The sequence below is a fragment of the Cynara cardunculus genome (genome assembly GCF_001531365.2).
Source record: "Cynara cardunculus var. scolymus isolate 2C chromosome LG 12, CcrdV1, whole genome shotgun sequence".
In the NCBI taxonomy this organism is placed as follows: domain Eukaryota; kingdom Viridiplantae; phylum Streptophyta; class Magnoliopsida; order Asterales; family Asteraceae; genus Cynara; species Cynara cardunculus.
The window spans coordinates 15180156-15207320 of NC_037539.1; the positions used below are offsets into that span (position 1 = coordinate 15180156).

Here is a 27165-nt window from a genome sequence, read left to right on the forward strand (position 1 = left end):
ATTGAAAGGGTATTACAAAGTCTCATCCAGGTCTTATAATTTGTCAAAAGAACAACTTTGTAAGTTTCAGTATGAATAAAAATATCGATCGTGAACCATTCAAATGGGGATTCCTTCCTCAAGATGTTCATTTGTACATGTATCATATATATCACATGTGATAAGAGAAATGCTATCGAAATGGTTAACCTCGTCTATAAATCTTTTACATAAAAATTCAAACAATTCAATAGATTGGTATGAATTTTGTAAAGATGTAGTTTTTTCAGTCAGTATAGCCTCTTTCGAAATATTTATAGCATTTTTTATATATAGACCTGTTTATTCATCTTTTCAAAATTTGGACTTAATTAATTCAGTTGTTAAACTGGGTCCTAAGAGAATTTTTCTGACAAAATAAAAGATGGTATTGGTCATATAATCGGGGTTACATAGATGCCTTTTATGAAACTTTCTTAACTGTGGGGATGAGAAAATTGGCCAAATATGCTAATTTTTTTTATAGACGAATAATTGATGGAATTCCAAATGGAGCTGGTCTTATGAGTTTCTTTGTAGCAGAGGTTATTAAATCGGTAGAGGGTGGATGTATTTCTTCTTATTTGTTCTTTTATTTTTCCTATGTATCAATTTGTTTATTACGTTATTACTTTTTTAATCTTTAATTTACTATCCAATCCATTTCATGAATGAAATGTGACCAATTATCCAACCAAAAAAACTACTTGTTACAAATAGTATCTTGCTGTTACATTGAAACATAAAAATGTTGACTAATCTTGCTAACATTGAACTTGGGAAAATGACTGGAAAAACTGCATCTTTACAAAGTTCATACCAATCTATTGAATTGTTTGAATTTTTTGAATTTTTATGCAAAAGATTTATAGACGGGGTTAACCATTTCGATAATATATCCAAATTAACCCCGTCTTGATTGAAAGGAAATCCTAAGAATCCAACAAACAAAGTAAATATAATCAATATAAGTATTGGGAATAACATAGTATTATCCGATTCATAAGGATACGAATAAGTCTTGGTATTTCCAAAATGCGGAATAGAAAKAAAGGGTTGGATCATATTTCTTACATTCTCATCAATTTTATATACTTTATTTGAAAGGATCCCCCGGTTCGCGGTAACAAAAATGTATTGTTCTGGGGTATATCGAGGTTCAGTCTCTGATTCATATCTCGTCGACCAATCCCTCCCAATTCACATCTTTGTTGAAAGATTTTTTTTGTAAATCCTTAGATAAGGATTCAAAAAAATATCGGATCTCCCTCTACACAAGCAAATTGTTGATAAAGCTCCAAAATAACATTTTCTTTTTACCTGATTTTTTTATCATTCAGAAAAGACAAAAATAGTTCAAGATTGCAAACATTCTCTAGAATTTCTCTTATAATCAATCCCATAGTTGATAATAGAACTGAAATAGATATTTTTTGTTGCCTACTCACACGAACCCATATCCTTGCTTTTATGTCAATCTCTATTTCTAATTTTCCTCCCCAATCTAATATTATGGTGCCGGTATAGATCGAAATTCCATTATCGTTCAATTATGACTGGTAACAAATATCGGGACTTCGCAATACTTGATTGATCATAATTCTATATATTATATTTACTATAAAAGCTCCCAGAGAAATCATTAGAGGGATCTTTCCTATCAAAATTGTTTGTTCTTGGATATACCTACGCGTATCATTTTTCCAAATAAGTCTCGTGGATACATATAATTCAGAAGAATATGTGAGTGATTTACACAACATCTCTTTTCGTTATCAAGGGTTCTACCAATTGATATCTTTCCAAAAACAATTCAAAGTCAATTTCTTGATTTGTATCTTCAATTTTTGAAAACTTAGAAAGTTCTTCTCTCAAACCTTGCTATTGCACTCTTCATTTTAGTTCCTACTGCTTTTCTACTTATAATTTACGTAAAAACATTCATTCAAAATGATTAATTACTTTAAATGAAACTTCACTTCTGATTTCTGATCAATAGTTGAAGAAATCAAATGAAAAGGATTCTATTTTTGCGTCTTAAATGAAATCAACGGGTTATAATTGGCGGTATTCTATGAGATCCGAGAGTATGGTAAGTAAGAAATAAATTTATTTCTTACCATACTCTCTATTAGTGTTATTGTAGTGTATRAAGTTGTACTTGACTTTCTAATAAAGTTGGTACTATATTAGCTTTTATCTTCAATATCTGTAGTTATTAATCCATATATGGAATTGACGTAGGACCCAAATCTATTTTTTTGATACATCTATTTATTCCGATCAATCTGAAATAATCGTTTTACTTATAGTTATACCTCGTAAAAAAAGACTTTTTCTTTTGTGCAATTAAGCAGTTCCTTTTTTTAGAAAGAAATTATGTTCAAGTAAGCAAATAGAAAAGATGTCATGGTTACAAGAGTCTATTTATCGCATATAACTTTAAGGGCATTGTGGCCGAACCGTCGAGGTGAAGTCGGGGCGTAAAAGATTGAATGGAACAGTACATAGACAAGTAAATTCCTTATGAATTTCAAGGTACTCTCTTTAATTAAGAATTAGGGGATTCATCATTCGAGGGGAAGTAGACTACTCAAGAATTTYACATTTCATTTATGTCATAATTGAATAAAGAATTCAGAAAATCTAAATAAAAATAATAAGGAAGACGGAATCAATGAAGTTTTGTTTGGTCTTCACTAGAAACTTGAGTAAGGAGTATAAATTTTTGGAGTTTTCTAGAATTTGAAAGAGAGAACTCCTTCCTTTTTCTTTATTTGATGTACCTACTTGAACTGGATGAAAAGAAACTTTCACGTCCGAGTTTGAGGGAGGGGGAGGGGAGATCCTATCCCAATTTTTATTTTGCTAGACCCATAGATAAAAAAAACTCACTTTTTTTACGATTACGAGGTTTATTGAGATATGAAATCCAACCCTGGAAATACAAGATCCCAATTATTTTTACTACCCAGAGCTTTGATACATTTCGACATCGAGAGATGTCTACCGGAGGCAGTTCGATCAGACAACAATTAGCCAATCTAGATTTACGAATTACCATAGATTAGTCATTGGTTGAATGGAAAGAATTGGAGAAAGAGGAACCCACAGGGAATGAATGGAAGATCGAAAAGTTGGAAAAAGAAAAGATTTTTTGCTTAGACGCATGGAATTGGCTAAGCATTTTATTCGAACAAATATAGAACCAAAATGGATGGTTTTGTGTCTATTACCAGTTCTTCCTCCTGAGTTGAGACCAATAATATAGATGCGGATAAACTAGTGACCTCGGATATTAATGAAATCTATATAAGAATTAGCTATCAGAATAATACTCTTACAGATCTATTAACAAGTATAGCTACGCCAGAAGAATTAATAATATCTCAGGAAAAATTGTTACAAGAAGCTRTGGATGCACTTCTTGATAATGGAATCTGCGGACAACCAATGAGGGATGATCATAATAGAGTTTCGCCAGAGATGGCTTAGAACCAATAGTTCATTATCTAATGGATCTTTMCGTTCTAATACTCTATCCGAGAGTTATCAGTATTTATCAAATCTGTTYCTATCTAACGGAACACTATTGGATCAAATGACAAAGGCATTGTTGAGAAAAAGATGGCTTTTCCCGGATGAAATGCAAATTGGATTCATGGAACAGGAGAARGATTTCYCATTCCTTAGCCGGAAAGATATGTGGCCATGAAAGGCGAAGGAATGCTGGAATTCCAACAGACGTCTATTATTGAATTCACCCGACCTGACAGTACCCGTTTGGGGAACGTCCAGTGCCAAAGTCACTGAATGGGTAAGTCGCCAATCCCTAAAATGGACTATGTAATGTTATGTAATGTACTTTATCTGTTGGGTTATGGACATTCATTTTACTAAAGGTTTATAACCTACCCTTGTGTGATTCCTGTTGAAGCATATACTCGGGGGGTGGGTGCAGGGCGGACGATTTTAAAGCAGACTCCACATTCATTAGATAGAGAAGATGACCAAGATTTCGTGATCCGCTGCCGAACTTATTCCAAGAGAGCTCGGATCGAATCGGTATTGCTATCAATTCCTTTAATAAAAAAGGGGCCTAGTATTTAATAGTATCTATAATCTTCTTTATTCCTTCCCAGGTCAATAACTAGAATGAAAAAAAGGGGAACGCAACACATCCGGGAAAAAAAACGATTAATCTCTATCAATAAACCTGCCAAAAAAAGGAACCATAGAGTACTTAGTACTTGTGCCATAGAAAGAGATGTTTTTAGATCTCGCATTGGAAAACCTCCTTCATTTTATTGTAATACATAAGGTAATACATATTGACATGTACTATCACCCGGTAAATAAGATTTACTTTTTGTTAAATACAGTAAAAAAGAGTCATTTTCTTCCCCAATATTCCCCCAAAAGATTTAAGGGGTTTCGTTCCATATTTCATATAGATAGAAGTATTTTACTATTATTGTATGTTAAATGAGACCAAAAAAACGAAATAGACATAAAAATTATAGATTTTAGGGAAAAGTACAATAAAAACCAATGGACTTTCTTGTTTGGAATGATTAAGTCCTTAGACTTTTTTTTGGAACAAATAAGTCCTTAGACTTTTTTTTGGAACAAATAAGTTCTTGGACATTTCAAAACATGTTAAATAAGTCATTTGACAATTTTTTGGAACAAATAAGTCCTTGGACATTCCAAAATATGTTAAATAAATCCTTGGACAATTTTTGGAACAAATAAGTCTTTGGACATTCCACAAAATGTTAAATAACTCCTTGGACAATTTTTGGAACAAATAAGTCCTTGAACAATCCAAAATATGTTAAATAACTTCTTGAACTTTTATAAAACATGTTGGATACATTCTTATGATTTGTACAACTAGTTAAAGTGGTAAAATAATGAAAAAAATCAGGAAAAAAAACTCAGTGAACATTCATACTTTGAATGATTAAGCCCCTAAATATTTTTTGAACCAAAAACTATTTAGATCTATAAAATTAAACAAATATAACAAAAAATACTTATATTTACAAAAAAATAATTACATTTAAAAAAGATTTTTGATAAAGTTTATTTTAATTAAAATTAAAATATATTATATCAGTGATTTTTCAAACAAAAAAAAATAATTATTGTTAAATTTATTTTAATTAAAAATATATATATATCATGTATGTGATTTTTTAAATTAAAAAAAAATTTAAAAAGATTACTGGTGAAATTTATTTTAATTAAAAATAATATATTTTATAATTTTTTTTAGTTTAAAAAATCACTGACAAAATATATTTCCGGATTTTTCCCACTAATTTACCACTTTATCGTTCAAAATATGAATGTTCATTGGGGTTTTTTGGGGATTTTTTTCACTATTTTACCACTTTAACTAGTTGTACAAGTTATAAGAATGTATCCAACATGTTTTATAAAAGTTCAAGAAGTTATTTAACATGTTTTGGATTGTTCAATGACTTATTTGTTCCAAAAATTGTCCAATGAGTTATTTAACATTTTTTGGAATGTCAAAGGACTTATTTGTTCCAAAAATTGTCCAATGACTTATTTAACATATTTTGGAATGTCGAAGGACTTATTTGTTCCAAAAAATTGTCTAAGGACTTATTTAACATGTTTTGAAATGTCCAAGGACTTATTTGTTCCAAAAAAAAGTCCAATGACTTAATCATTCCAAACAAGAAAGTTCATTGGTTTTTATTGTACTTTTCCCTAGATTTTAATAGAGGAGATAACGWTGTGGAAAACAAGACAGGAATTCTCTATAATGATATTATAGGCCAATGGAAGGGATGTAGTGCAGCTTGGTAGCGCGTTTGTTTTGGGTACTAAACCGATCGCAAGAATACCTCGAGAAGAGGATTTTATTATTATTTGCTTAATTTCATGAAAATAAGAACTTCATCTTTTATCTTGTTGATAGAGGYTTCTTGATCAATAATCAAGAATATAGAAAAAGGGGCGGGTTTTCTGTGACTTTTGATTCYTTATAYGATTAGATCTTATGTCAACAAAGAAAACCCCATTCGTCTAATTTTGACTTGGATTATGATAAACTAATTACTTGTTTGTTTAAAATAATTGAACTTAATGTTCTAAYTTTGATTCAAAGGAAAGAAAGTATGGAGTTGAAGAAACTCACTTAGAACATTTTTTAAAGGATTACGTGGTACGATTAGATCGAATAAGCCCTTCTGGAATAAATACTCAGCCGCTTGTGAACCTTCAGGTACTGTTTTATTCGATGTTTGTTCAATTACACTTTTACCCGCAAACGCAATGCAGGCATTGGGTTCGGCAATAATGATATCCCCCATAATCAAAAGTGACTCTAGTTTACGGTCAGATGAATAAACCGCCGGGAGCTCGTATGAGAGTTGGTTTAACTACCCTAAATATGGCGGAACATTTCCGAGATGTTAATAAACAAGACGTACTTTTGTTTATCGATAATATCTTCCGTTTGATCCAAACAGCATCTAAAGTATCCGGCTTGTAGGACCAACAGCTTATAATTGATCCAAATCAACCAATATTTGGACCTTCATGCCAACCTCTAGTTAGGTGTAGTGGCAACCTAGGAGCGGATGCACATAACTAGGATACTACTAACTTGGTTCGACCAAGTGTAAATTTTTACTAGTTGTAGAGCAATGCATTGTGTCTTTAAGGTACCACAACCCTAATTTGCGGTTAATATTTCCCTCTTTTAACATTTAGGGTTAATTTTGTTTATATTCTTGTTAATACTTAAATTTTAGGGGTAATTTGTTTATGTTAGTAGCTGACCCTTCAAGGTTAATTTGTTTGTATATTTGTTAATATATACATTTAGGTTAATTTTCTTGGGGTTAACTTGCTTATATTTTTGTTCATATTTAATATATTTACGTCAATTTGGTGATGAATTTTTGAACATTTTGGTTATGCATGTCATAAGAGGCAAGTGTTTTCAGTGTCATGAACGAAAATGTAGTTAACCCGGTTTCGAAAAATGAAGAACAGTAAAGAATAATTGCAAGAAATAATATCAAACTACTTGACAAAGACCCAAATAATATGAACCAAAGATTTCCTACCCTGAATTCTATAACTGGTCCAGGGCTGGGCCGGGCCGGGCCTTCACTTCCAATCAAATCATAACTGGTCCCGGACTGCCAATACCAATCGGTCCCAGGCTAGGTCGGTCTCAGACCCAGGCTGGGCCAGGCCCATTTGGCCATCTACTCTGTTTATGGCTCATGCGCAAAACAACTCATAACCACCTGCTCCACTTAGAGGAAAATGATTGGCTCCTCTTCCATAATCACTGAAAACATCTTTTAACGTATATAAAAAAATATGCCCTCTCCAAAGGAGGCTAGATAAACTTTGGCTCTGATGCCATAAAGAATGTGAAACACCTTAATTACTCTCCTAAAAAGCCTTCGAGAAGAGAACCATTTCGTTGCAACCATCGGTCTACCTCAATGCCATGTATCAACAGAACAACCTGGCCCTGTGGCTAGCAAATCTACCATGTCTAAAAAATGAGCATACAGCCACATCATGATGAGAGAAATAAAGGCGAAAGATGAAAATGTGACAAAATGCAAACTTATTTGATGCACAATCTCATACCGACCAACAACAAAACAAGATCGGTCTAGATGCCTACATATATGCTTGATTTTAAATGATCATTGGCATGATATCAATCTAGAGACAGAAGACACCAACAAACAAGAATGGGAAAAAAGAGATTATAACAAGACGCTATCACCTAACGAAAAGTTTACCCTATGCAGCAACTGCTGCCTTTTCTACCTTCTTTGCAGCAGCCTTTTCGGTCTTTGCAGAGGTTGGCATTTCTGGCTTTTCGATTCCTTGGATATCAGTTATCCTTAGCTTTGTCAATTCCTAAAAACATTTGATTCATAAGAATACAAATAAGTCTTGGTATTTCCAAAATACGGAATAAAAAGAAAGGGTTGGGTCATATTTCTTACATTCTCATCAATTTTATATCCTTCATTTGCAAAGAAAAAAAAGTTACCAAGTGAAAGTTTTTGTTACTTATTTCCGAACCTTCTTTACCACATAAAGATATTGAATAGAAACGGGTGTTCTTTTTTACACTGTAATTTTGTAAATGAGGTTTAGTTAAGTCATTTCCCCGTTCGAGTTATGGATGAGATTCTAGCATCATCATGTTTACCAAGCAGAGAAAACTGTAAATTGATCCAACTTTACCTGTCTATGACCCTTTTTTCGCCTATAGTTCTTTCTTCTCTTTTTCTTAAATATGATGACTTTTGCATCCAATGCCTGCAAAGAACAGTAAACAAAATGAAATCTGATTTTCCAAAACCCTTTCTTTCTCATCATTTCGATAAAAAGATTCATTCTCTTCATAAAAAGTAGGAAGAATCAATAAAGATGTCGTTTTCCATTCATACCTGGAGATGGATACCCCATTTAAGAATTGTTTCGGATCCAAAACGAAAATACAAAACTATTCTATTAAGAATTGAAATAAAGACAACTTTTACCCAACTCTCTAACTCTACAAAAAGGCATGCAAATTAACCATAACTTCTATTGAATATAAGAAACTACTTGTATGATTAACAGTACGGCTGATACCATGCATAAGAAATTACTGGTATCCAGATTTGCAATCAGTACAACCCACCATAATATTGTTATTTCTGACTTACCTTGCTGACTACAAACCTTAACTTAACAAAAAATCGTCTGTAAATATACGTGTGACACCCATAGCAATGAATTGTCTACCTCACAACAAATCTAGTTCCATATTGTCGGATTCATAGTTCGAGTTGTGTGTGGACCAAGTTTAACTACCAAAAAGAGAAACTAGAAGCAACGGACACAATTCTTAACAAGATACAAAAGTCTTGGTCAATATCTTTATAATTCCTTAGATAACATGATCAAAGTTTCCAATGTGGGTTCTTAGTCTCATTGCAAATTCGTTAAAAACAGATGCTGCTTCAAGGTTGATGATCTAAAAGTACACTCCAATTCCATTCGTTCCCTTTTGATACTTGATATTTATGGATGCTCAAATAAAAAGCAACTAAATTCTAATAAACGTTGGGTGTATATATATAACTATAATGAGGAAAGAAAGTGCATTTAATAATCATTCTTACATGCTCTTCCACGACTGCATGAACAGCTGCCTCAGGCAATACAGGTCGACCAATCATTGTCTGAGTCTTAGAACCAAGCATGAGAACTTTATTTAGAATTAGCTGCAATAAATTAAAAAATGCCATACATCAACTGATATTCATTGAGAAGATATGTTTTTGGCATGAAATGGTAAAGAATATGAATTTGAGCATATACATCCCAATATAACTGAACACATTGCAACAAAAGCCTCGATATTTGCAGAAGAGGCATGGAGAAATAAGCAATAAAAAATAAAAAAGCAAAACAAAGAGGAAAAAAAGAGGTTATTTCGAGTACAAGAACCTCAAATAAATCGAGTTCTAAAATTAACAAGAAGATTAAGACTTTTCGACAATGCCAAAGAATTAGACTTCACGAAATTCTTTCCGTCAAAGGGTGTTTTGCATTAAAATCTTCTGTTGCCAAGCCTCAACAAAATGATGTGAACGAACATAAAGATCAATATTTTCCAAGTGTTGCTAGAGAGTTGATGCTTCAGTCTCAAGTTTCAGTGACATTTTGGGTTGAATGTGTTCTTACGACTACATTTCTCATCAATAGAACACCATCTGAACTTAATTCATCTTTCTACACCTTAAGAGAAGTTGTTTGACAAGCATCCTGATTGCACAAATTTTCAAACTTTTAGATGTTTAGTGTTTGCTTCTACTTTGCCATCTCATTGCACAAAGTTCAGTCCAAGGGCCAAAGCTTGTGTACTTGTTGGTCATCCACCAAATATGAAGGCCTACAAGTTGTTTAACTTGGCTTCCAAACAATTCTTCTGTTCCAGAGATGTTTTTTATTAAGACGTCTTTACATTTCGGGTCAACCAAATATCAGTGTTTTGATCCATCTTTCACTACTATTCCAGGCCCTGCTGAAGTTTCGCAACGAGTATTAAAAAACAGTTTCTCAAACAGCTTTGCAAACAGCTTCGCTATTGTTTCTTCTGAGCCAGTTCGACGCCCTCTTGCTTGACTATCACTGCAGTCTTGTTTCCCACAATCATCAAGATACTTGCAGCCTTGTTCCATTGGGTTCTTATTCCTCAACCTCTCCCTTTTCTTAAATCATGGATCCTACATGCTTAAACCTGTCCCTTTGGGGTGCCCTTTTCCCCCTAATATTGACTTCTACCCCCTCTTCTCTACGCTTTCCCCTGAAACTGCACCATAAATATTCTTTACTTAACCATCACTCATCCCAACATTTGTTTGGTTGATCTGCTTGAGCATAAGCTCATTTGGTTCATGTCAAAGCCTCCACAACCTCATTTGGCTGCTGCCCGTCTTCTATTGAGGTACATCAAACAGCAACCTGGCTAAGGCATTTTCCTATCAGGTAAGTCTTCTCTTTAGTTAAAAGATTTTACAGATTCAGAGTGGGGCACATGTTTGGATATGCGACTCGTAGTTACTGGGTTTTGTATTTCCATTAGCAGTTCGTTGATTTCATGGGGATCTACGAAGCAGCCTACTGTGTCGTGTTCTTCAACTGAGGCTGTATACAGTATACCAGGCAATGGCAGCAACCACTTGTTGCAAGTTTGCAACTTCTTCTCAAAGATTTTGGCGTTTCTTCTGTTGCTCCAGCTTTAATGTTTTGTGATAACATAACTGTTTTACAGATTGCAAACAATCCAACGTTTCATGAGTGCACGAAATATATAGAACTAATTTGTCATTTTATCCGTGCAAAGGTTCTTGACAATTCATTTAAACTTCTGCCAGCTAAGTCTGGCTTGCAGTTGGTAGACAGGTTTCCTTAACCATTTTCATCTTCGAAGATTTATGTTTTCATGTCTAGGATGGCACTTCAGAACATTTATCCGGGGTAGCATCTTAATTTGGGGGGGGGGGGAGTATTAGTCATTTGAATTTAATCAGTTAGTTAGGAGTTTGTTGTAGTTGGTTGGTAGTTGGTAGATAGTAGTACATATACCAATGTATGTTTATGAATTCAGTAGTGAGAAATACACATTTCTTCCATCCTTTGTTGCCTTGTAATGCTCTGTTTCTGGTGTAATCCGTGACACACGTTTGTAACATGAGTTTGTAATGTTTCGTAATGCAACATGAGTATTAATCTTTCATGGTGTGCTTGCATCAACAGGTATATTACCAATGACGAACTAAAGTGTCCTGCTTCATTGCTTCAGACATTCATTTATGGCCAAAAAAGTGAGACTCATGATTCACTTTTTATCCCAATACATCTCTATGTGAACTCCGCCACAAAGTAATTTAGCTTCTGAAAAGAATGATGAAATCAATCAAATGATAATACACCAAGGTTGGCATCTGATAATACTTCGCCTCTATAGCCATTGGGCCAGTAATGCAATGCAAATTCTTCTGTTTAACATAAATGCACCTATAAAATGAATCTAAAAGCTTAGCTAACCTTGTCATTCACTTCACAGAACTTCAATTTCTCCGTATATATGCAATCCCCATTGCTCACCTTGAATTGGTGTGCTCCAATCTACAGCAATATAAACAAATCATTACACTTGTATAGACATTAATAGATATATCTTCATTTGACACCAATACGTCCATCAACAATATTCGTAGCTCTCTTGCCTTCACATGCAAGTGTGTGGAAAAGCTAACCTTCATTTTAAACTTCTAGTCAAGAATTAGGTTAGTTAAGCTATTTCTGTCTTTCTTATTAGCTGAACAAAAGCCATTCAAGAAATTAAATCCATGATGCTAAAATAACAAGTGTGGCATTAATCACTTTGCAAAGTCATAACTTGAATTATTATATTGGCAGTTACAAGAGTGATATGGTGAATAATACTCTTCATCCTGTTCCATCAGAAGTACAGCTTCATCTACTAGAATCAATCAGAAATTTGATGTTAATGTCACAGAATGTAGCAAAGCATGCTATTCTGAAACAATGTGTTCCATTACTAAGCAAAATACAGTTTATCTCTGGCCAAATTTGTCACTGGAAACCAAAAGATCAAGTTTAACACACTAAAAACATCACTGAATCATCAAATATTCAAAACTGAGAGATAAATATAACCTGAATAACAGCAAAAACAGGTTCATACGGGTTAAAAACCCGGTCTGACCGCTGAAGCTGCCCAATCACCTTATACCCAATAGCAGCAGCCTCAATTTCTCTCTCCTCCGGTGAATACTCCCTCTTTAAAACAGAATTCCCCGCATCATTCCCAATATCATCATCATCATAATCACTATCATCTTCTTCACTTTCATCATCGTTATCACTGTTATCGTGTTGATCAGACGAGAAATGGCGATATGTTCTGAAATGAGTCGATGAAGAATCGAGGTTAGGGGTTAAAAAAGTTTCGCGAGATGTAGGGTGTAAGGACTTTTGAGGGAAATTTGGCATCTGGGACAGGGTTCTTAGGTGCTGAAGAGATAACGATGGCTTTGGATGAAGTGTTGCCTTGTAGAGTTGTTGGGTTAGCGTTTGAAAAGATCGTCGATTAGCCATTGTAGATTGAAGCTTTATTTCTCTCTGGTTTCAATTGGGGTTCTGCAATTTGAGCCTCACAACATGTCAGCAGAATACCACAACATCAACAGAAACTTAGAAGTAAGTTGATGATACTAATTCAATAGACTTCAAATAGAAGTGCAGGATTTCACGAGTAGGGTGAAACCAAGCAAAAGAAAAACTACTCAAATGTTGATACTGTCTTGAACTAATCAAATGCTGATACGGGTTGCTAATATTTCAACCCAAGTTTTCTTCTTGAATTTGAGTTTTGAAGCTTGTACCAAGTAAATCCTAGATGATAACAAAAGTCGATCAGAGGATAACAAAAAAGTTTGCATTCAGTTGATATTGATTGCCAACACAACCAATCATAATCCTTTCTACGTAGAAGGGGACCAGGTGGCCAGGTGGGTACTAAATTAGCATACCAAAAAACGAAGTCACTAAAAAGCCCATGGAAAAATGCAGACGTTCAAGCAGAAAAATGAAGCAGTATAATCAGCAGGGGGTCTGAAGAAAGTCCAAGTTACTGCAATAGGTAAAAAATTTCCTGAAATTTCATCTACGTTATTTACATTCCTGAAACATTTTTGTGTAGAGATGGGATAACTGTACGGCCTTGGCATGCTTACCACCTAAAAGAGTTGCAGTTTCTTACAGGCTTCCTTAAATGAAAGAACGAACTCAGGCCTCAAATGCATAAACTGTGACCAACTTGGGTATTATAATATAAAAATGGTGTCTTGATGTAAATTTAAAACCATGACAAAGAGGGGGTGAGCCAAACCCATTTTATGTAACACCTTTGCCTTGAAACAACACACTCGGTTTTCTTCCCTTCAGGACCCTATTAGCTAGTTAAGCCATCACAATGAAATGTGGTTGATGGTTAAATCAAAACATATAAATTGTAGTTGGGGTATAAATTTCAAGGGAATTTATATAAATTCTGCATATCAAAAGCGCTAATCTTGACATCAACAGACAACAGTCAAAATATAATTTTCCAAGATCAGAAACTTCTCCTAGTGACACTACAGCACACACAGACAATAACACAAACAATTGGTGGCTGAGAAAGTAAAACAAAAACTAATAGTTGTATGGTGCAAAAATAGAGAAGCAGCACTGAAAGTAAAACAAAAACTAGCCACACACGAATAAAGCTATCACAATAAAATGCCACAAGATCACTCAAATCGTACCTGATTTTTGTTCGACTAGGAGATGAGCCAACAGAGATGGGAGATAAGAGCAGCTCTGCAACGATGAAGAGATAGACGAGAGTGTAGAGAAGAGGGTGATTGTACTCGCAGCCTATGACTCGAATATATATTTGCCCTAAAGAATCACCGATTAAGAGGTCAAGAAAAAGACTTTCTGATTTTGAGTGATTAATAAGTTACACAATTTTTTGACATAAGGCATTGGACTTTTTTAAAACCTAATAACTATTGAAAAATCCGAAAAACCCAAATTTTTGAACGATTAAACCTTGAACATTTTCATTTCTTTGAATGCTCAGCCCTGTGATACAAAAACTAGTGACATCGAGTTCAGAAGATGAATCAATCCAAGAATCCTGGTCATCTTTTTTCATAACCGATACTTCAGTTTGTGGTTTGGTATAGTGAATAAAACATGATTGTCCTTCAATAATACCAAATCCAAATATAGAGGAGTGCACTAGTCAACTAGGTTTTTGAGATTTCTTTGAAATTCTCCTCCGCTGAATCAAAGTATACGATGACAAGATCTATGACTTCATCTTCACCAAGATGATCCCCAAAACACCACCAATGTGGAACTCCATTTACAGTTACTCCTTGGGCATTTTCGAAGATGACATATGGGAAATCTTCAATCGTATTCCAATTATGAGAGAAGAAGATGTGAGAGAAAAGAGAACGAACCTGAGACGGTTGGGGACGCCGGAGCCGGAGATGGCTGGGGAACGTCGATGGTGATGGAGGCGGTGATGGGGGTATACGAACGGGGGATAGGGTTTAGCGATTTGTTTCAGGTTTTTTTTGTAGTAAATTGCAAATTTCGTCCTTGTGGTTATTTTATAATTTTGGATTGGATCCCTCAAATAAAATAATTGTATGCGGGGTCATCCTGGTTTATTTTTGTTATGGGGTTCCCTCTGTCCTAACTCCGTTAACCTTTGCGTCCTTAGATTAAGGGTAATATGATTATTTTACCTTTTTTTAATAATATTAAGAATGATATATATTGTATGTTTGACTAATTAGGGGTCCGGGTCGGTCCTGAGATTTTGGATGCTCACGTCGAAAAGTCTCAAAAAATGCCCCTTATATGTGTAAATAAAAACTAAAATAAACTATTTGAAGGGGTTTGGAACCTAGTCAATCTAGGCGGCTCATCCTCATGCCGATTTATTTTAAATATAACAAATATGATGCAACGGGGGGGACATAAACCAAAACCCCGTGTAACAAAATATAAAGTACATCACCATTCACCTAAAACGATGTCTTCTTGCGTTTTTTTTTAAGCAAAAATATCTATCACTTCGTCATAACTAATATTAGCTAAAAACTTACTCTCAATACTCAAGATTGCTAACCCGTTCAATCTTTCTTGACTCAAGGTAGACCGTAGATATGACTTCAACAACTTTAACTTTGAAAAGCTTCTTTCCGCAGATGCTACAGTGACCAGTACAGTCAATAGTATCCTGTAAGCAAGCAAGACATGTGGAAACATGTCCATTTTCTTTGCGAACTCCATAATTTGTATGGATGTCCAAGGATTTCCACTCTTAGATGTCTCTTCTGGTAGCATTCCCTGTAAAAACTTGTAACTCCATAAACAAATATTCGCCATCAATATCAGAATCATTACCATTTGTTAAAACAAGTTCAAGGTTCAAACAACATTTTTTAACTCGTCATCATGTAAAGTAACCAAATTTCGCCCATCAAACAAGAAGCGAAACATAAATTCAAATTCTTGCATTTATTCAAATCTGGTTCGTAACTGCAAAAGAGCTATATCAACTAAAACAAGAAAATAAACAGCTTCTAAATGTCTCTTGAGCGGATTGTTGTTCTCTTTTCGTATTTGAAATTTCATCAAATTGTTTTTTCCTTGAGAAAAAAATGTTTTACAGCAAACTCAGGTTCAATTCCAATATTACTTGCAATCTCTTTAGCTTCACGAATAGCACATGTAAACCCATTTTCCTTATATTTTTTAAAATATTCAACTAATCCCATTAGGTTTTGTATTGCAATATCAAGAAGCATATCTTTAGACCGTAACTTTTTTGCTAACTAAATTAATTCTATACAGAATTTCATGCCAAATAACCAAACTTACAATAAACTTAAAACTTGAAAGCTCACCATTAACCAAAGACTCGGCTTCCCTACACACTCTTCCATCCTCACTTACTTGAGCCAATTGTACTAAAGCATCTCTAATTTGGCCAACTTGAGTTTTGATAGCTTTAACATTTTCAATATAACTTTCCCATCGAGTGGCAGATAAAGATTTCAAAGTCAAATCATCAATATATTCTAATAAAACAGTCCATCTCTTTGTAGAATTAGAAAATCATTGTATATGGCTTGACAAGTACCAAAAAAGGTTTTTGCTTTTGTGACAAGAATTTGCCATATCACATAAAACTAAATTAAGACTATGACAACCACATGACATATAAAAGGCTATAGGATTTATATCAAGTAATCTTTTTTGCACACCTTGATGTTCCCTTTCATATTAGAGCCATTGTCATACCCTTGTCCCCGCACATAATTAATATCCAAATCAAGTGATTTCAAAACATCTTGTAATACATTAAAAAATCCTAAACCAGATGTATCTTCTACCACCAAAAACTCTAAAAAGAACTCTTCTACTTGTATAGGAAGCTGGACACGTCAACACATCTTAAAATCAAAGTCATTTGTTCTTGATGACTTGCATCCGGAGTACAATCAAGAACAACTGAAAAATATTTTGCCTCTTTGATCTTTTTAATGATTGCACTCTTAACATTAGATGCCAATATGTCAATCAATTCATTTTGAATTTTGTGGCTAAGATAATGATAATGAGTTTTTTTTCTTTGATACGCTGAAAGTGTTGTTTCATAACCGGATCAAACTCAGCAATCATTTCAATTAAGCCTAAGAAGTTACCATTAGATTCTTCAAAAGGTTTTTCATTTTTCCCACGAAAAGCTATATTATTCTTTGCTAGACATTTAACAACAACAATTATTCTAACCAAAATTTCTTTCCAATTATCACTATCCTTTTTTATTAAATCTTGTAGCTCTTTATCAAGTGTTTCATTATTACTCAATCTCAATCGCAATTCGGACCAAATTCTCAAGCTAGTCATATGCTCAATGCTATTTTCATGAGCGCTTAATCGTTGACCAAGATGTTTCCAATCACTTAATCCAACACTTGCTAATTGGCTTTTTGACTGACCTTCTTTAAAAAGTTTGCAACAAAAACAAAAGACTTTATCTAAATCTTTTGAATAAACTAACCACTTTCTATCATGACAATCACCATTGAGTAGCTTACGAACATAAAGTTCATCAGAGAAGTGTCTACCTATATTATCTCTAGGGAAATTGATGTTAGCTTCCCTAATAGACCATTTTTCAACAAGCAAATCTTTCATTTTAGAATTTAGCATATCCCAAATTCTTGGATCAAATATATTTAAACGAACATCACTAGAAGCATCATCAATGTTTTCATCATCACAAGCACAAACATTTTCATTACTAACATTTTCCTTTGCATAAAAAGCATTTGTATCACAAGCATTTTCACTTTTATCACTAGTATTTTCATCACAAGCATTTGCATCACAAGTAATTTCATTTTTATCACTACCATTTGCATCACACGCATTTTCATTTTTATCACTATCATTTTCAGAAACATTTGGTTGTCTAACAATAAACTTATTTAGAAATCCTTGCATAAACTTATTTAGAAATCCTTGCAAAGATTGAGCAATTTCTTCTTGCCTTTTCTTTCTTTTCCTATTTTGAGCACCCGATGGTTGTGATCGAGGCAAATATAACTTAAGTAGTTAAATTGTTAAACAAATGATACGATATAAAGAATAGAAAGATAACACTTGGATTTAGTCCTTCGTGGTTCGTGTTGTGAAATTGCCAAGAAAGTGGAACGATTAAGCAACGTGGACAAATTGATAAAAGAGAAAACATAAGCATCTATCTTAAGCCTTTGTCCTATACTAAACCGCTTCTAAACAGCCCTAAAATTAACAAATGGTTGTCGTTTGTTTCTAATTTTGTGTTGTGGTTTGTAACAAGTGAAACATAAATGACAAACCACAAAGTACCAATTTCACAGCTTCATTATTAGGTTTTGCAATCAAACAAGAATTAGAAACTTAAAAAATAAAATAAGTAAAGTAATAACCCTAAGTCCCTTACCTCACAAGTGTCAAGGCCGATTGCAATAGTCGAGAGAGACCAGAGAGCGAGAGCGATAGTCGCAGATCGGCAGACGGCAGTCGGCAGGCAGTCGATAGACTATAGTCGAGAGAGGCAGAGAGCGAGAGCCGATTGTGTTAACTGTCAAGGCCGATTGGCGATTGCGATTTCTAGAGCGAGTGAGCGAGAGCGAGACGAGAGCAAGAGCGAGACGAGAGCGAGAGTTGAGGTCGAGGGAGTGAGCCGTGAGAGAGGATGATGGACATGGACTGTGGACGAATTGTAGTGGACAACAAAGTAACGGTAATATTTTTTAGGCCCAAATGAAAATTGAACCTATACATACACATTGGGCTTTAAAATTTTGATGCCCTTGGGCTTTATACTGCCCTGGGCCGTCGGCCCCCGGCCCTGGAAGGGTCGTTTACCCAAATGCTTACCCGGTAAGTGCTTATCGGTAATAGTCAAACACTCTCACTTACCTTACCTAGTAAGATTTTAATCCATTAAACCAGAATCTTATACAACAATTTATCCAGTTAGCCTTTCTGAGTAAGAGTCATCACACACACTTGCCGGTTAAGACTCTCAGCCCTTACTGTTGCTCTTACCGAGTAAGATTCACAATCATTGCAATGTTCGGGTTTTAAAGTAAACTGACATAGTATGCACTTACTGGGTAAGCATTTTGTAAACGGCCCCTTAGTCTTCCCAGTCCAATAAAATCTCGATCGATAGTAGCACCGCCTTCACTAACCATCGCCATTTCCTTTCCTTCCCCCTTAAACTTCGGCAAGTCAGCAATCCAACTTTATGGTGTCATTTACCAAACTCTTACTTGAGTAAGTGCTTCTCAGTAAAATTCAATACTATCACTTACTTACGGGGTAAGATTTTAGTCTACCAAAAATTGTATCGTATGTAAAAGTTTACCCGGTAAGCGCTAACCGTGGTAAGAGTTGTCGTCATCACTTACCGGGTAAGACTCTAGGTCCTTATCTTTGCTCTTACCGGGTAAAATTCTTGGTCCTTGTCATATTCATCAGTAAGGCAATGTAACTTGATAAGCACTTACGGGATAAGTGTTTGGTAAACGGCCCCTAAGCCATCTTCTATAGACCACTAACCATCACCCCCTTCCATTTTCTTTGTACTCTCACGAAGGACCATTGAATCTGATCTCAATATACCCTTAGTTATGTCCTACTCCTAATCACAATCACTGGGATTACATTGTAAGAATTCCAACGAAAATCATTTATGAACTTGGATGAATCCTTAGTGTTATACAAGCTTTTGAGTGAACTCATCGAGAAATTGAAACTGGATTCATTGATAAATCGAAACTGGGTTCATCCGTAAATTGGAATTGGGTTCATCAAGTCATCAGGAAATCGAACGAGATTCATCGATAAACCAAAACGAGATTCATCGATAAATTGAAACATGATTCATCGAGTCAACGGGGAAATCGAAACCAGATTCCTCTATAAATTGAAACCAGATTCATCGAGTCATCATCGGGAAATCGAAATCAGATTCATTGATGGCCACAACTTTTGGTTTTATGTTTTTATGTATTCATTAGTCTTACACTTTTGTTCTTGTTGTTCAACTTCTGTTTTGTTGTTCTCCTAAAGTATGACTCTTGGGATGTGATTATTCTTAAACTTGAAACCATAATACAAAGAAGTTGAACACACAGAGATATGAATGCCATTTGCATAAATGATGACGAAGAAAGACAACAAGCCACACACACACACACACACATATATATATATATATTATACACACACGACAAACTTATCTATAACGGGTCTTATAATGGTGCAACACTAAAAGGAAATTGAAGAGGATGGAGACCAGAGATGATATGATGGGATGGAGCCATGGAGGATATCGGAGAGGTTGGAGACCGGAGGAGGACGGTGATGTGATGTGATGGGATGGAGGAGATCAGAGAGGATGGGGACTGGAGGAAGACAACAATGTGATGGGATGGCGGAGATCAGAAAGAATGGATGACACCGGAGGCAACCGATGAGGGTTTGTAAGGTTCTATGTTTGTATTTATATGTTTGTTTCAAATACAATTCATCGCATTTGTACAACCAATGCAACCCAATAAAATTGAGATATTTATGGAAATGATGAGAGTTCATTTATTATAATTTGAATATTTATGGAAGATGAATATGATTCATTAATTATGATCAATACTTTATATTAGGAAACAATCAAAACTTCTATGAAATCACATATTAATCAAATGAAATAAACGGTTGAGATTGGGTTATATTGGTTGCACAAATGCCAAAGGTTGTAACCAACCTCTCTCTCTCTCTCTATATATATATATATATATATAGAGAGAGAGAGAGAGAGAGAGAGAGTTATTATGTAACCTTTTATATTTGTACAACCAATACAACGCAATCTCAATTGTCCATTTTATTTGATAAATATGTGATTTTATAAAAGTTTTGATTGTTTTTCTAATATAAAGTATTGATCATAATTAATGAACTCTAGTCCTTTTCCATAAATATTTAAATCATAATAATTAAACTTTCATCATTTCCATAAATATCTCAATTGATTGTATAAATGGATATGGTTGCATTTGAAATATACCCTATATATATAAGTTATGTATATATTTTTCTTTTTAAAAGAAAATGAAATTAATTTTTAAAAAGATGAAAATGTCTCTGGCTTAACTGAAGGAAAGTTAATAGAGTTAATAGTAGGGACCCAATTGACAATAAAACTGAAACCAGGGTGATGGTACATGTAATTATTTTGTTTGAAAGACCTGATCCTAAATTTTGAATAACCACGAGGATGAAAGTTGTAATTTACTCAGTTTTTTTATTCGGATTTCTTCTTTTCTTAATGCTATTTTTTAACTTTAAAAATGAAAAAATAAAACTTCTGTTTACTTTAGATATTGGATCGGAATGCAGCCATTGACATGCAAATAAAATAGTTGTGTTGTGTTCTAGTCTTTACCACTAGTACATGATCCATCACTGGTTGTACACTTCATTATATTGCATGATTAGACACCCTTTTGATCTATCAAGCAAATATATAAATTACATGTTTGATCCTTTATGGTTTATTTGAAATTACATTGTGATAGAATGAAATAATATGGAAAATGTCTTGTGGTTTACATTTTCTCGTATTCTGGTCTAGATCCTTCTATTTCACATTTTATGACGTCGTGGGTCTCTACTGTTAACTCTGTTTAAAAAACTTCAATTAACTAAAGGGAAATTTTGTCTTTTTAGCTTAATTTCTTATCTTTTTCTCTTCAAAAAATAAATAAGCTTCATACTATATTGGTTGTATATATATACATGATAATCTCAGTTTCAATCAAATAACAATGAATTATATCAATAAAAACAACAAGTAGAGATCAAATCATCATGTATATTGATTAATCTCTCATTACAATATGTTTTCTCTCTCTAAACTAGATTCTCAATGTACATATCCTACTACCAATTATCATTAGAAGCTATTTATACAATTGACTGAACTAGAAGTTAAACTAACAATTAAACATAATGTTGACTTTTGATGACATATTGACTTTGAGCATTAACCCTCCCATCTTCAACAATAGTCTTCATAACGATCTCGGATACAATAATATTTGACCTAACAATCTTCTCCTTTGTATTTGAGATCACATTTTTCAAAACAAACCCGTTTGTCTTCACTTCAATAGATCTTTGATTTAAACAATAGTCCCAATAAAGACGATAAGACTTTGTCACTCTTTGACAGATGAATATGAAAAATAACAATCTTCCTTTTTTAACAAATATAATCTTCGGATCAAAATCTTCACACTGAAACATCTTCAAATACTTTCTCTTTTGAGATCTTCAACAGTCAACAAATCTTCAAGAAATTCTTTTGTAGTCAATAGATAAGTTTTAGACATTTATGCTTTAAGCATTGACACTATGTGTACTAAGCTCATTACCATTATATCATGAAAGAATCCAATTAAAAACTTTCTTCAAACAACTCTCATTCAATCATCCAAAGAATCTCTCACAGATAAGTCAACACAAGTCAATAAGTCAACATCAAATTCTTCAAATGAGCATCAATCTTTTCATCATGTCTACAATCTTTAAATCCAAAGATTTTTCAACCTTAGACTCAACAGATTTAGGAACAATTCTTTTCTTTCATGAATTGATTCAACAATATATCAGTTAATCATCCACTTAAATTCTTTAACTGCCTTCACACATATGAATATGAATATTTCTAAGCTCTCCCTTGACTTCAGCACTTGTTTCACGTGTCTTTGAATTCAATATTATTTCTTCCCCATACCATCTTCTCTTGATGTCTTTGATATTATTTATCCCTCTCATGATGATCAGGAGAATTCTGAGCATCATTAGGTGTCTTTGATATTATTTCTCCTCTCTCTCTCTCTCTTTCTCTTTCTCTCTCTCTCTCTCTCTCTCTCTCTCTCTCTCTCTTTCTATATATATAATTGCTAAAAAGTATCATTTTTGTTAATTTAAATATTTTTTTTTTGTGTGTGTATATATATATGTATATATATATATATATATCTGTGTATGTGTTTGAGGGCGGATGACTATAAGGGATGTGCAGAACATCAACCGATCCAATTGGAACAAATTGATCCAATTAGAACCGATCGACCATAATTTGATATCGAATTGTAATTGGATTGGATTGAAATTTTCAAACATCCAATTTGGATCGATCGGTTTTCGAATGACAGTCTATAACCGATCAAAACTGAACCGATCAGTATCCAATTACCCATCCAATTAATCATTCGATGACCATCCAGTTGTCCATCCAACTGTTATCCAACTATCATCCAATTAATTTATTTTCAAATTGCTTAAATCGGAATTTGTTTTATGTGAGGCTTTGAATTTTTAACTTCTCTTGTGTTGGTTTTAACATATATTAAAAGTGATTAATTAATTTGTATCATTGTTAGAGAATTATATTGAATTAACACACTGGATGGTTCCAATTCCATTTGATTATCCATTGGATATCCAATAAAAGTATCTAATGGATGGAACCGAACCGATCCAATCATCCATTGGATCGGATTGGATCGGTTATCCAATGTTAATCGGATTGGATCGATTGACAAAATCCAACATCCAATGGATGATTGGATCGGTTCGGTTCCCTTACATCCAATGGATGTCAACCGATGAACATGCTTAATGATAATCAAATGAGAACCACAGAAAGGTTATAAATTTATAGGAATTGACATAAAAAATAATTTTTTGCATTATGTTTTTCATCAAAAACTATGATTTAAGATATTATTTTATATATTTTTGTGTTCACTTTATGAAAAAAATTACATGTGATTTTTTTTGTTTAATTACAATATCTCCAACCAACACTAAAACACTAAAAAGAACATAGGTAAAAAAGTTGGTCTCTATATTTGAAGGTCCATAAAGTAAGTCTCTATAATCAAATATTAATATTTTATTCAATTTTATAATTATATATGTATATTGATTAATAGTTTAGTATATTAAGTAATATTTTTTATTAACTTTATAATATAGTTATTTTGAATTTGCAAATTGTAAATTATATTTAAATAATTAATATTTTTTATTAAAAATAAAAATTAGTAAAACTAAAATATGAATAATTTTATATTCAACAAAATAAAACTTAAATATGACATTTGTATATCATAAAACACTTGAGAAAATGAAATTTCATTCACAATTTTTTTAAAAATAAAACATAATATTTAATTTGCTTTTGGATCCATGTTATAATCTATAACTGAATTATTGTAATTTAGTTTGCTTTTAACGTAATATTTATTAATTAAAAATTATCATCTTAATTAACGATGTTTCATTAAATAAATGTTTGTGTTTTTAAAAGGTGTTTGTGTTTGCATGTTGAAAAATCGATTTCTTGATAAACTCGTACATTACCGGTATTGATCTTGAGTGACCCGGAGCTACGGACTGAGTTAAGGCCGGAGTGAGCCAATGTTATCGTCCTTCGATTCTGCTCAATTATTTTAAAATTCAAGTGATAATTATTTATTGATTATAAAAGTAATTATATATCATAATTATTAAATTTTAATAAAATAGTGTAATAATAAATACATATATCATTTATTATTATTATAATGTTAAAAATGTTTTAGTTTGTTTTTTAGTGTGCAGTTGAAGTTGTTGTTTTTAGTATTCAATGGACCCACAATTTTTAGTGTTTTTTTAGTGGTTGGGTTGGAGATGCCTTTTATGAAACGAAAAATACAAGGTAGAATATTCACATGATGAAACAAATAAATGTAAAACTATCACATTATAAAATAAATACATGTGAAACAATATTTTAAATCCTAACATTTGATGGAAAAATCATGTAGAAAATATTTTCAAATCGATTCTCACAGGCTTATAACATTTTTTTGTGGTTCTCATTTGATTCTGACTATGTGTGCATGTGTATATATACGTGTGTGTATAAATGAAGAAATGTCTGTTGCTTTTAATATAAGTTAAGATATAAAATAAAATGATTTATATATAGATACATACATACATATATATATATATATATTAATGATTTTAATAAGATATTTATGTTTTATGTTATATAAAACGATTTATATATATTGATTATTTAAATTTAAAAAATGAAAAGTTTTAACAATTTAATGTGTTGGAAATATTTAAAAATAACTAAAAAAAAAGAAAAACAAAAACAAAAAGGAAGTTTCAACAATTAATGTCCAGCGAACACTGATGAGACCTTCAACGTCATTCCAGTGTTCAGCGATCAAATGAATCTTGTCGAGCAAGATTAGTTTTTGACTTGTTCTTCTGCACACAAAGGACAATCCCATACATTTCTAAGTATAGTACAATACAGAGTCACTCCTTTGACTTCAAACGTGCTTACCTACTATATGAAAGAGAGCTATTCATATATAACCAAAAGGACTGTATATTGTAAGAAAAGACGAGCTTTCCTCTCAAAACTTGCCACGTGTCATGTACCTTCTGAATTGCACTTAATGCAATAAGTGTAAATAGCTGAGTAGTTCTTCTTTCAGTTATCATCTTCCTCACTTTAAACTTATCCAAGAAGTTACTTCTCTCTTTACTCTCTGTCTAAGCAAAAGACTCACTTTAACAAGTGAAAAACACATTTCTTCTTACCTTATTTCTTGTAGCAAGTCTTTCCTTATTGCTATCTGTAATTTTGTATGTATCTTAGATTGTTTAGATAGGTTACGTATCCTATCTCTTCCGCAACAATCTGAAAAATTTGTATTGATCTTCTTTATCAATATATAATTTTTAAAAAGTGAAAATTACTATGTTTGTATTTATCTCATCTCTTCTACAAACTGTTATCTATAAACTCTTGTAGATCCGGTTGGGACCAACAAGTGGTATCAGAACAATGTTTGTTTTGTGTTGTATTGTTGTTTTATTATCTTTTCTTCTCTATATAATTTATACCTTTCAAAATGGCTTTGCAAAACACTAGCACAAACTTTCACGATAATGACTCTCATGCCAAACCTCCCCGGTTTATTAGAGACAACTTTAGTCTCTGGAAGAACCGGATGTCTCTTTTCTTGGAAGGTGTAGATCCTGAGATTGCATACTATATAGAGAATGGACATTATGTTCCATCCGCTATCTCTCTAGCAGTTCCTGCAACTGATACGACTGCCGCGATTCCTGAATGACAGATTCCAAAACTCCCTCATTAATGGAGTGATGAAAACAAGAAAAAGGTGGCTTTAGATACTCATGCGCGGTCTATAATAGCCATGTCTCTCCTGACGAGGTCTATCAAACATCGAAATCCATGTGGGATACTCTCTGTGTTCAATATGAATGTACGTCTGAAGTACAAGAATCGAGAAACATTAATCTAGTAAGACAATATGAAAGTTTTCTTTGTGAAAATAACTTAATCTTTGTATAAAGTACATCAACCATTTAATTGTCTTCTTATTGATTTGAGGACAGTTGGAAGAGAATATTCCAACTCAGAGACATTGACAAAATTCATTAAATGTTTGCCAGAAGCATGTGATCAGTATACCATGTGTCTCAAGATATCTAAGGACATGTCCTCCCTTTTTCTCAGTTCTCTTTATGAGATATTGCTTAATCATGAGCAATCCCGTCAGCTGAAGAAGAATCTTCTCAAAGACTTCAGGAAAATGAAAAGCTCTCTGCTAGCTTTGATATCTGATAGTCTTTCAGCTGACCCTTCTTTTTCTTCTACTTCTCCAATTTCTTTGTTTCTATCATTGAATTATATCCCTCTAACTTTGAGGACTTGACGGACGATGATCTTTCAGAGTTTGATGAGTCGCTGGCCCTTCTAACTAACTCTTTCAGAAGATTCACCAGAAAAAGCAATTATTGCAGATCTCCTTCCCTGACCATAGCTGAAAAAGCCAAAGTCAAACCCCATTGACAAGGCTTCAGCGAGCTGCTACAACTATCAACGCAAAGGTCACTTTGTGAGTGAATGTAGGTCAAAGAAAACTGCGACGCCATAATCTAACCTCGCATCCTTCTTCAGGCCTCTAAAGGCACCTGAAACTGAAGGAGAAGTACAAAAATATGAAGAATCCTCAACGTAAAGGCAAAGGTCTTGTCGCTGAAGAGGATGACTAGGCTGATTCTTCTGAAGAATCATCATTTGACGAGGAAGACACGACCTACCTCTGTCTAATGGCCAAAGATGTCAAAGATGAACCATCAGATACATCATTCTCCAGTGATCCTTCGTCATCAACCTCTGCTCAGATATGTAACCTGAATGAACCCTCTTTTTCTTTTTCTGATAGCCTATCTGCACTAGATATGATGATGGTTGACCTTTACAATGCCCTGAATGGCAAATCCAACGCTGAAAAGCTTAATCTT

The 27165-nt window shown here is 33.5% G+C and overlaps 1 protein-coding gene across 1 annotated transcript; it reads right to left on the bottom strand.

Annotated features, from left to right (window-relative positions):
- Positions 1-7612: 7612 nt before the first annotated feature.
- Positions 7613-14760, bottom strand: LOC112522971 (50S ribosomal protein L21, mitochondrial). The gene is made up of 7 exons (XM_025132348.1): positions 14637-14760; positions 13929-14064; positions 12277-12759; positions 11641-11721; positions 9210-9311; positions 8284-8358; positions 7613-7950 (listed from the first exon to the last, which is right to left on the bottom strand). Exons 3-7 carry the CDS (start codon positions 12715-12717, stop codon positions 7831-7833), a joined length of 819 nt encoding a protein of 272 aa, XP_024988116.1. The 5' UTR covers positions 12718-12759; positions 13929-14064; positions 14637-14760; the 3' UTR covers positions 7613-7830.
- Between the last annotated feature and the right edge of the window lie 12405 nt (positions 14761-27165).